Below are 12,290 nucleotides of genomic sequence, written 5' to 3'. Positions count from 1 at the left end.
GCAAAGCTGGAGGTGGGATGGGAGGGCACCACGTGAATTGCTTCCAAAGAGGGCTAGCAAAGCCATGATGCGTCAAATGGCCGTGTTCTTCACCATAAGGGACGATTCCTCCACCACACACACACACACACACAGATACCCACCCACCTCTCCTTCCACACAAACCCAACCACCCCACACACACACACCCACACACTCGCACGCTCACACACACACCTTCACCACACACCCCCCACACACACACACTCGCATGTACATGTGTACACACACTCAGAGAGACACACCCACCCACACACCCAACCCCCACACACTCGCACGCGCACACACACACGTACACACACCCTCACCATGCCCCACATCTCCCCCACACACCCACACACACTCACACACACGCACAACATGATCGCCATCACTGTTCCGATGGGGATAACCTCCTTGCGCCTAGGGTGTTGTACAAAAATATTTCACCTTGGTCCTGCCAACTGCTCTGTTTCTGGTCCAGTCAGGGGAGGAGTAGGGTTGGAGGAGCGGGGTTAGGAGGGATGTGAAATGGGGTGCATGGTTGTGTTTGGAATGAGTCGGGGCAGCGGGGGAATTGATGTTTCCTCACATTTGCCTGGCTCATGCAGAAAAACCTTAACAAACTGATAATCTAGACGAAAAAAAGGCGGGCGCGGGGTGTGTGTTGGAAGGTGGGGGAGTGGGAGGAAAATGAACCAATGATTAGACCTTTTCATCATTCCTTTCACTCTACTGGAAGACCTCTGGGTGCTTGAGCAAGATCTTCTCAATGTAGTTCTCCAGCTCTTCCTCATTGTCTTCATCCTCGTAGTACTCCTTGTTTCGGTAGACTGGGGGTGGGGGCTTGTAGTAATAGGGGCGGTAACGAGGCTGGGAGATTCTGGGGTGAATGTAATTAGGGTAACCATTTGGCCTGAGATGGTACCTCCTGGGGACAGGGTAAGCCATGCTGTCATAGTCTAGAGCATTATTGGCACCCAGGAGATCCTGAAGACTCAGCTCATCGTTGACATGGTGTCTGGTCTTCTCTGGCCGATGACGGGGAAGGTAATTGCTGTCTGGGGTCTTGTACCTGTCCCGGGATGATGTCCCATATCTGCTCTCTAGCCTCTCTGTTGGATCTTTCCTTTTCTTTTCCACATCATTGATGATGTCAATCACATCGTCGGCGGGCAGATGGAGCTTGCTAGATATCTCGATGAGTCTGTCAATGGTCTGGGGGTCGATATCCTCATCCTCATCTTCGTCTTCATCCGACCTCTTCTCCTGGGAAGCGCTATCCTCTGAGTCGCCTCCGGCCTTCCCCCTGTTGTCTCTCACCTTCTCCTCCTCCTCCTCCTCTTCCTCCTGGCTGGACTCCCCCTTCAGTAGGTATTGCAGCAACAGGTCAGATGCTCTATCCTTTGCCCTCTGCTGGCCACTCTTCCACCTGCTAACCTCTGGGGCTTTGGAGCTGTACTTCACTCTATCGCGGGTGTCCTCCTGGCTCTCCTCATAGTCAGAGTATTTCTCCTTCCTGCCCACTAGCTCTTCGAAGGCATCCAGGTCTCTCAGCACATCATTTTCCGTTGATTGGTCACCCTTGGTTAGTGAGAGCTGGGCAGTGTTGGACCTCTCCCTTTTTGTGGCCGCGCTGTACCTCTCCAAGTCCTGCAGCATTGTCTCCAGCCTGTCGATGTTCTGCGGGGTCAGGGAGTCTTCTCCGTACTCCCCGTTCCTCCAGTCTGACTCTTCGCTCTCCTGTGAGATGGGGCTCCTCTGGGTCTTTCCCACTCTGGTCCTACTCTTCACATTCTCCGTCAAGTCATTAGCCTCCACCTCCGGTGACCCGAGGTCAGCGGAGGGTGTTGCCACTCCATCATGCCGCCTTGGCTCCTCCCTGGTGCTGGGCTGGTCTGTGTCCACCTTCAAAGCTTGCAGCAAAATGGCCGCCAGGGTCTTGGCGTCTACGTCCTTAAACAGTTCGTCATCGTAACTGGGCTGGGAGGGAGCGGACCTGACCTGATGGCTCTTGAGCGTCTCCGCCTCGCCCTCGGGCATTTTCCCATTCTCTGGGAACAGCCCCTGGCCCTGGTAGTGAGGGGTCTGTCCATTCTCCTTCAGGTTGTCTGGGGGCTGGTGTTCCCTGTGACCATCATCTGTAAGGGGGCCAGCTCTGACAGCGCCGAGCAACATGAGGGTCAGGGCGAAGACAACAGCGGCTGGTGAGCGGGTTGGCCAAGCCATCCTTGCAGGGTCAGTGGGGAGGGGAGAGAAGGCTACGGATGCAAAAACACAAAAAGAAGATAGCTTTACCACACCGACTAATGCTATAGAGTCAAACATCAGCTGGTACAATTACAATATTTAAGAGGCATCTGGATGGCTATGTGAATAGGAAGGGTTTAGAGGCAAATGGGCCAAATAGAACAAGATTAATATAGGATATGTCGTTGGCATGGATGAGTTTAGATTAGAATCCCTACAATGTGGAAACAGGCCATTTGGCCCAACAAGTCCACACCGATCCTCCGAAGAGTAACCCACCCAGACCCATTTCCAGACCCCTGACTAATGCACCTAACACTCTGGATGATTTAGGCTGGCCAATTTAATTGACCTGCACATCTTTGGATTGGGGGAAGGAAACCGGAGCACCTGGAGAAAACCTACGCAGACACGGGGAGAATGTGCAAACTCTGCACAGAGGTGGGAATCGTGCCCAGGTCCCTGGCACTGTGAGACAGCAGTGCTAACCACTGAGACGCCATGTTGCAATTTGGACTGAAGGGTCTATTTCCATGCTGTACATTTCTATGACCTAGAGCACAGCTCTACAGATGAGTAACTCCTACCATTCTTATTCTCAGATCTTAAGGTGACTTACAGAAGAGATGTTTGCCCCTGCACCCATGTTGAAGCACTTTGTTTTCTCAACACCCTTCCATGGATATAATTGTTTACATTGAGAGATCTTCAAATGGAGATGTCAAGTGGCATTGCTCATCATCAGTGTTTTGTGACAGCAAGTATATTTTGCTGTGTGACATCTAAATCCAACCTTCGTTACCTGTTAGAGGAGGCAAGGCTCGTTTGGTGCTAATTAAACACAGATCCAGATCAAATAGGATTGATGGATGCTTGATATGAACAAAGTATGGACAGTCTGGGAGTTTTGTGTTCTTCCAAGTACCATGACAGATATAAAATTATAAGAAGCATGCAGTGTGGGTAGGGAGACCCTATAGTGGATGTGAACACATAAGGGTATGTGGGTGGAGGGGTTCAATTTGGGGTCAGTCGGGCATTTGGAATGGGAAGGGTGGAAGCAGAGAACTGGAACATATAAGAACAGTCGAGGCAGAAACCCTCATCATGTAACAAAGAATAATTTTTTGACCTTGAAGTACGGAATGGGATGAGGTTGAATGGGCCAAATGCCCTCTTTCTAGGAGAAAGTAAGGACTGCAGATGCTGGAGATCAGAGTCAAAATAGGTGGTGCTGGAAAAGCACAGCCGTTCAGGCAGCATTCAAGGAGTTGGAGAATTGACATTTCAAACATAAACTCTTCACCAGGAATTGGGGTGGGGGGTGGGGGGGAGACAGTGGTGGGCCAAGAGGGGCTGAGAGCTCAGTGGGGGTAGGGGAAAGGTATCTGGGAATGTGATAGGTAGATGGAGGTGGGGGGTTGATGGTGATAGGTCAGCGAGGAAGGTGGAGTGGATAGGTGGGAAGAAGATATATAGGTAGGGCAGTTCAAGAGGGTGGGTGCCAAGTTGGAGGGTTGGAAATGGGATAAGGTGAGGGGAGGGGAAATGAAGAATTTGATGAAATCCACTTTGAACTTGAGTGGTTGGAGGGTCCCAAGGCAGAAGATGAGGTGTTGTTCCTCCAAGAATCGGGTGGCTAGAATTTGGTGATGGAGGAAGCCCAGGACTTGCATGTCCTTAGTGGAGTGGGAGGGGGAGTTAAATCCACAGGACAGTGGGGTTGTTTAGTGCATGTGTCCCAGAGATGTTCTCTGAAACATTCCACAAGTTAGCGTCCTGTCTCCCCAATGTAGAGAGGACCACACCGAGAGCAACAGACACAATAGATGATGTGTGTGGAACTACAGGGAAATCTCTGTCAGATGTGGAAGAATCTTTTGGGGCCTTGGACAATGGTGAGTAAGGCGGTGTGGGCACAGATTTTGCACTTCTTGCAGTGGCAAAGGAAGGTGTGGGAATGGATGATGGGTTGGTGGGGGACGTGGACCTAACAAGGGAGTCATGGAGGGAGTGGTCTCTGCGGAACACAGATAGGGGTGGGGAGGGAAATATATTCCTGGTGGTGGTGTCTGTTTCTAGGTGGCAGAAACTGTGGAGGATGATGCATTGCATCTGGAGTTGGCGGGGTGAATGGTGAGGACAAGGGGGTGTTCTGTCCTTGTTGCGATTCGAGGGGTGGGGTTCAAGGACAGAGGTATGGGAAGTGGAAGAGATGTGCTGGAGGGCATCATTGACTACATGGGAGGGGAAATTGCGGTCCTTGAAGAAGAAGGCCATCTGGGATGTTCTATAGTGGAATTGGTCCTCCTGGAAGCAGACGCAGAGGAATTGGGAATAAGGGATAGCGTTTTTACAGGAGGAAAGGTGGGAAGGGGTGTAGTACAGGAAGCTGTGGGAGTTGGTGGGTTTGAAGTAGATGTCCATGTTGAGTCTGTCACCAGAAATGGAGATGGAGAGGTCCAGGAAGGGGAGGGAGGTGTCCAAGATGGTCCAGATGAACTTGAGGTCAGGGTGGAAGGTGGTGGTGAAGTTGATGAACTGTTCAGCCTCCTTAGGGGAGCATGGGGTGGCTCCGCTACAGTCATCGATGTAACAGAGGAACAGGTGGGGGGGTGGTGTTGGAGGAGCTGTGGAAGGTGGATTGTTCCATGTACCCAATGAAGAGACAGGCATAGCACTCACCATGTGGTCGCCATAGCTACCCTGTTGGTCTGGGCAAAACCCTAGCCACCCAACACCTGTAGGAAGTATGCTGCATCTTCCATCTTGGGACCCTCCAACCACATGGGATCAATGTAGATTTCACCAGTTTCTCCATTTCCCCTCCCCCCACCTTATCCCAGAGTGGACCTTCCAACTCAGCACTGCCCCCATGACCTGTCCTACCTGTCCATCTTCCTTCCCACCTATCCAATCCACCCTCCTTTTTGACCTAACACCATTACTCCCCCCACCTCCATTACCTATCGTATTCCCAGCCAACTTCCCCCAGACCCACGTCCCTCCCATTTATCTCTCAGCAACCCCGCCCCCCCCCCCTCTCGGCCACCCCGCTCATTCCTGATGAAGAGTTTATGTTTGAAACGTTTGACTCTCTCGCTCCTCCTGTGCTTTTCCAGCACCATATATTTCAACAAATGGACTCATTCTCCAAGGTAATGGAGGGCAAGAAACGGTGATCTAGCCAGCAATACCCACACATCCTGTCACTGAAAAAAAAAAATTGTGTGCTGTGAATTTCTGTGAGTTCTGTTTCTGTGACAATCGTTTTTTTAAACAATAAGTAAATCTGGTGAACGGCAGGCAGTATATTTGATCGCTGGCTTGACCCTGGATATTCTCTTTGGCATCAGAAGGTGCCTTGGATATTTAGATTCTATTTGGCCAGAAGGAGATGGACAAAGACACTGAAACCCAGGGACAGAAACAGAGAAAGCAGGCAAGCTGGAGACAGACCAAGACAAAGAGAAAGATGTAGGCATAAATCCTGGAGGAGAAAGAGAGGAGAGAAGGAAGGAACAAGAAAAAGATAATAATAAAAAGAAAGAAAAGAAGCTGAAGAGATAAAATGAGAACCATGGTTGTGTAGATTGGCAAAGAGACAATGAAAGCAGAGAGAGAACACACAAAGGGATAGGATTATATACAAATTTAACCAAGTAAAAGGAAAGAGGGAGATGCATTCGATACATAGATAGAGTGATAGTAGAAGACAAACAGAGACATTGAGAGGGAGGGTGGGGTGGGGTGGGGGGGATAATTATGCAATGAAGCAGGAATACATATTCAGAAACAGGAGCATACCACCGAGACTGAGAGAGAGAGAATGAGGGATTGAGACACAAAGATAGATATCGAAAGTGAGTGAGAGGAACCAGTGAGAGGAATTGGAAATAAACCATTAAGAATAAGCAGAAAGAGACAGAAACACTAAGATTCATACAGATAGAGCGAGGATGACACCAAGGTCACAAAACAAGATCTGGGCAGGTGAACAAACTCAGGGCATCATTATTCATGCACATTTTCTTTCCCTAATATTATGTATTGTTCCCTTCCACATATTCATGAGCACCAAAATCTCTCCCACTGCGTTGCTGTTTCCTCCTTCTGTTAGTCACTCCCTATTCTTTCATTTTGACTTGTGGTCCTGCTGTGTATGCCTGTGTTATAAACCTTATTTCATAGTCTCAGTTATCGCTGTATCTCTGCTCCTTGTACTATCCTGCAAATGCCACATTCTGTCTCTTTTTTGTGTACTTGTGTACCTGTATGTGTTGTATGCATATCCCTCTGTAAGCATATGTATGTGTTCATCTGTGCATAATGTGTATTTGCATGTACATCTCTCTCTACATGAGTTAATGCGTGTCTATATGTATGTATATGTTTTGTTACGATTTTAGAGATGCCTATATGTATGTCTTTCTCTGTCTATTTGTAGCTATCTCTGTATATGTGTCCATTTGTATATTTCTCTATATTTCTGTATGTCTTTCCTTATGTCTGTTTGTAGCTATCTTTGCATATGTGTTGGTGTAAATATTCCTCTTTTCTACATTGGAATGTTTCTCTATATGTGTGCTTATCTGCGTGTATATTTTTCTATATGTCATCTGTGTGCATATATCTTAGCGTATATGTGTCTTTGGGTATATATCTCTGATAGACATAGATATGTGTATATCAAACTAAATATGTTTATTCATAAATACCTCACTACACATGTGTCTGTGTGTTGTCACTATATATGCACAATGGTGTATATATCTCTGTATGTGTGCTACTGAGTGTCTCTCTCTCTAAGTGTGCTTTTGTGTCTGTCTCCACTGATGCACAGTCTAGTTCCACCTGTACAGCTATAGCTCAAGGAGGATAAGCAGATTTGTATTGTATTGACAAGCTTGCCAGTTTCTATTCAAGATGAATGTGAAAACTGACAATGAAACCTTTTCACAGCTGTAAGGAATGAGGAACTTTCCGGGGATATGGCCAAGAATCACAGGAGGTCCATGTTCTCCTTTTTTTGATCTGCAGAATAAATGTGTTCTGAAGTGAAAGGGTTTGCATACAGCGGCCAAGCTGCAGGACATCAGTAGCTGCTACCATGACAACCAATTGATCTGCAGTCTCCTAAGACTGTCCACGTCTGCAGCCTCCTGGTTACCACAGCAACTCCAGGCATTTCTGTTGGGCCATGACAGCTCCAAGCTACTGAATGGTGCAGGGATTGGAATGGAGGGGTGTCCTTTCCCTTGGAAGGGACATTCATGTGTGTGTGTGTGTGTGTGTGTGTGTGTGTGTATACAGATGTCATTGTCAAAGACATCGCTCTATCTTGAATACTCACTCCATCTAGGATTCTGTCTCAGTTGTCCATTCATTTTAACCTGGTAACTGCAGACAGGGAGAAAACTTGCTGCCTGCACTGGGAGTGAGCAAAGCACATCAGTAATGGTTAGTGCACCAACGCAACTGGTCTGACACCAGAATAATGATGCTTGCATATTTACCTCAATAAATCTGTCTGTCTATCCATCTCTTCTTTCTATCCATTCATCTGTCTGTCTGACTATCTATCTATCTATCAATAAACGTAATAATCCACCTAATCTCTCTCTCTCTCTCTTTTTGTCTGTATGCGTGGTAAGTGTCCAACCACTTGAATATTGAAAGAAGCAAGGCAGAGATATGTGACTCGGATCAGAACTCAACCTAAAGGCCAGCCCTGAACAGGGGAATCCCATTTGTGCTGCTGCCAGAGACTGGAGCTGCTGACAGCACACAATTCAGCCAGAATGGTGGCTGTCCAGGATTATTGCCCATCCCCTCCTGATGCACGCAGACAGAACCAGTTCATTCCCATTCACTGTCAGGGAAATGGATGCACTTCAAGAATGAGTGAGGTATTTTAGTGATTCCTGAAACTGCAGTTTACATTGTGAAACAAGCAAGCTAATGCCGACTCTGCTGTATCTGTTACTGGAGAGTTCCCCATCTGTAAACATAACTATATAAAAACAATAAATATACTTTATAGTATATGCATTGACATATAATGAGAATGCACAAAAACATATATCAAATGTTTTTATATAGAGAATACATAAACACAAAATAAGCATTGAACATCAGTAACATGCAATTGTATATAGTTGTTGATTTCCCAGTTAAGGTATCCTCGTGTGCGAATCTTTATAATGAGATAACTTAATGCACTAATCGGTTACATTTCACAAATTGCAACATTCCATGAAATACATTAAAATAATTCTATTCATTTTTTAAAAAATGGTTTTACATCTAAGTGCCCTGGAATAAGGTGAATATTTTTGTTTGTTGTTGTTCTGGTAGATTTGTGACTGTCAAAGGGAAACTGTCTGTACCACCTTGGAATTTTTTTGCTCACCGTTTGACTGATCGCATTTAATTCATAGGTTTCGCACCAACTGTGGGCGTTTGAGATTTGCTCTCTTGGGTGATGTTTGGGCTCCAGTAGCTCTTACCTGGGAGATTCGGTGTCTGAGGGTGAAGGAGAATTCAGTCGGGATGCTTGCTGGGCAGGGCTCTGCGTCCGGGGTCTCCAGCTGTCCGAGTTTCAAAACCTCGGACAGCGCCCGCGGGTGAGACACTGTCGGTTTCAGCACCACCGTCAGCCCCCGTGGATCTGACAGCGTGGGGCTTCAGCTCCCCGTGGCTCTGTGGGTTTCAGATCGGTGGACAGCGCCTGCAGTTTCTTGACTCTTGTGGGGTTTCAGGACCGTGGACAGCGTCGGTAGCTCAGGCTCCGTGGGTTTCAGGACCGCGGACAGCGCCCGTGGCTTTTATGCTCTTTCTGGGAACACCCCCCCTTTTGATTCCACGCCCCTCCCTGACGTCACCTTGCATTGACGTCATCGGTTCATTCATCCCCAGCCTCTCGTGTGGAAATCACCCGCAGCCCCGGATTTCATGAATGAAATCTCGGCTCCATTCACAATAGAGGAAGGGCACATCTGTGAGAAGCCACCCAGACAGCCATGGACACTGCGATTCACACTGGTCCTCATGCAGATACAATCCCGGCCGAAAACTAAAATAAAATCTGAGACAAAGAGAGAGGAACAAAATAAAATAAATCAAATTCCAGACAAAGGAATAATGAGGGGCGAACACTAATACGTATACGACAGCGAGACTTTCGGTTTTGTGAGGCTGAATCTGATTAAAAGCTGTTTACCGAGAGAACCAAAGGACGTTTCTAGAACACGCTAGTTAACATGAGTGGGGTTTCCGGATGATTACGCCAGAGAAGAAAGTTGGATCAAAATAAAATGAAAATATGTCAAAACTGCTCACCAGTGTATCACTGCAATACAGTTTAGCATTAGTGAAGTCTGGATATTCAAGTATGTCATTTATTTATAAATATTATATTATGTTATAGTAGTAACGTTACACGTATACATGGTATGCTCATTTATATGCAATACCACCAATATATAGAATAAACCCTATATATATTCTCTATGTGTAAAATACAGTGTTTCCACAGGTATCCATCTGCCCGTATATACGTTGAATTTATAAATTGAACATTATGGGCAAACATCTTCATTCTAATCTGTGAGAATAATATAATCCTCCACTCCATTGGAGGAAATGCAGAACATTCCGCTCTGTGGGCCCGGTTCGGGTTTGTTTAATTCCTTTTAAGAAATCCATTTCCCTGTCGGCATTGGCTTGCCCCACGCTAACCACGGCATGGATTGTTACATTCCGAATCAGTCGAGACTGTTCTGCCGCATTGTGCGGGGCGTCGGTGTCTTTGTTGATGACTCTACTTTGCCCTCCCCCGGGGGATGTAGTCTTTCATTGCAAGGGATTCGCAGCGTAAGAACAGTCACTTTCTTAGTCTCCCCTCACATAAGGTGCGGATTTTGAATCGCGCCTGACTTTAATTCGGTTTCCTTTCTATTCCATGTGGGCGTTGCTGGTTGAACCAAGATTTATTGACTCTCCCTATTTACCTTGGAGAAGGTGCTGGTGAGCCGCTATCCTGAAAAGCTGCACACCATTTGGCGTAGAGTCACACACAGTGCTTTTAAAGAGGGATAGAATTCTGATCTGATATGACTACTTCAGAAGCTGAGAACTGTTGGTAAGCTCTGTTGGTATTTAGTGTTGGGTACTGAGTAGTTTTTTTATATTGGTCCTGACCAGGATTCCGCTCCCGGCACTCCCACCTCTTGTTTTAGAGGTGGGATATTTATTTACTCATTGACAGGGTTTGAGTGTCTCTGACTGGGTCAGCGTTCAATGTCCATCTCTAATTGCCCCTTGAGAAGGTGATGGTGATCAGCCATCTTGAACTACTGGTGGTGTAACTACAGCCACACTGCTGTCTGGGAGAGAATTCCAGGATTTTAACCCAGCTACACTGAAGAAATGGCAGATTCATTTCCAAGTCAGGATGGGGAGTGGATTGAAGGGATACTTGAAGGTGATGGTGTTCCCATATATCTACTGCCCTTGTTCTTCTCGATGGTAGAGGACAGTAGATGCTGACTAAGTAGGCTTGGTGAATTGCTGCAATGCATCTTGTAGATAGAATCATGAGTCATACAACATGGAAGCAGACCTAACCCGTCCATGTTGACAAAGTTCCTTCAACCAGATGAGTCCCATTTGCCTGCATTTGCTCCCTATCCCTCTAAACCTTTCCTATCCATGTACCTATCCAAATGTCTTTCAAATGTTGTAACTGCACCTGCATCTGTCACTTCCTGTGGCAGTTCATTTAATATATGAACCACCTTCTGTGTGAAAACGTTGCCCTTCAGGCCCCTTTTAAATATTTCTCTTCAATACGCCCTCTAGTTGTGAACTCTCCTACCCCAGGGGAAAAAAAACTTTGCCTATTCACCTTATCTATGTCCCTCATTATTTTATAAACCTCCATAAGGTCACTCCTCAACCTCCTACACTCTAGTGAAAAAAAATCCAGCCTCTTCTTATAACTCAAAGTCTCCAGTCCTGGTAATATCTTTGTATATCTTTTCTGCATCCTTTCCAATTTAATAATATCCTTCCTATAGCAGAGAGACCAGAACTGCTCACGTTACTCCAAAAGTGGCCTCACCAACATCTGGTACAACGGCACTGTGATGTCCTAACTCCTATACGCAGTAAAAGAGTAAGTTACTGCAGATGCTGCAGAAGAGTCATCTAGACTCGAAACTTTAGCTTGCTCTCTCTTCATGGATGCTGCCTGACCCACTGTGATTTCCAGCATTTTTTGTTTCCTACAGTCAATGGTCTTGGCAATGAAGGCAAACATGCAAAATGCCTACTTCAACTATTTCTATGTATCAATGGTAGAGAGAAAAGATATTGAATGTTTGTAGCTGGATGTCAGTCAATTGGGTTTCTTTCTTCTGGATGGTTTTGAGCTTTCTGGAGCTGTGTTCATCCTGACGTGTGCTTTGTAGATGACGGATAAGCTTTGGAAAGTCAAGGGGTGAGAAATTTAATCAGGATTCCAAGTATTTATTTGGTTCAGCCACAGTATTGGTATGGTTCAACCAATTCTGTTTCTGGTCAGTGATAACTCCTAGGATATTGATGGGATTTCAACAATGGTAATGCAGTTGAATGTCAAGGGCTGATAGCTAGATTCTCCCTTAATGGAGATGGTAATTGCTGAGATTATTGTGATGCAAATGCTACTTACCATGTATCAGTCCAAGTAGCACATTATATATGCCTTGTCTCATATGAACCAAAATTATTTCTCTATCTGAGAAGTCATGAATGGTGCAAAAATGGTGCAATCATCAGTGAATATCACATTTCTAAACCTGATGATGGAGGAAAGGGAGGGGCATGAACTCTGAAGTAGTTGACTGACATTTGCCATCATTGTCATTGGCAGTCACTTGCTAATGAATATGATTGAAGGGCTCATGCCAGAAACATTGATCCGTCTGCTCCTCGGATGCTGCCTGACCTGTTGTGTCTTTCCAGTACCACACTGTTGA

At 46.2% G+C, this 12,290-nt stretch overlaps 1 protein-coding gene across 1 annotated transcript; it reads right to left on the bottom strand.

The window, feature by feature from the left end:
• Positions 1–325: 325 nt before the first annotated feature.
• On the bottom strand, positions 326–9,047 carry LOC132835272 (neurosecretory protein VGF-like). Its single transcript, XM_060854683.1, has 2 exons — positions 8,778–9,047; positions 326–2,279 (listed from the first exon to the last, which is right to left on the bottom strand). Exon 2 carries the CDS (start codon positions 2,245–2,247, stop codon positions 751–753), a length of 1,497 nt encoding a protein of 498 aa, XP_060710666.1. The 5' UTR covers positions 2,248–2,279; positions 8,778–9,047; the 3' UTR covers positions 326–750.
• Between the last annotated feature and the right edge of the window lie 3,243 nt (positions 9,048–12,290).

The sequence above is a fragment of the Hemiscyllium ocellatum genome, chromosome 44 (genome assembly GCF_020745735.1).
Source record: "Hemiscyllium ocellatum isolate sHemOce1 chromosome 44, sHemOce1.pat.X.cur, whole genome shotgun sequence".
Lineage (NCBI taxonomy): Eukaryota > Metazoa > Chordata > Chondrichthyes > Orectolobiformes > Hemiscylliidae > Hemiscyllium > Hemiscyllium ocellatum.
This window is presented reverse-complemented; position numbering and strand designations above follow the sequence as displayed.

What these genes read in the sequence shown, in the direction of transcription:
- LOC132835272 (XM_060854683.1), bottom strand. Translation starts at nt 2,247, where the DNA reads ATGGCTTGGCCAACCCGCTCACCAGCCGCTGTTGTCTTCGCCCTGACC.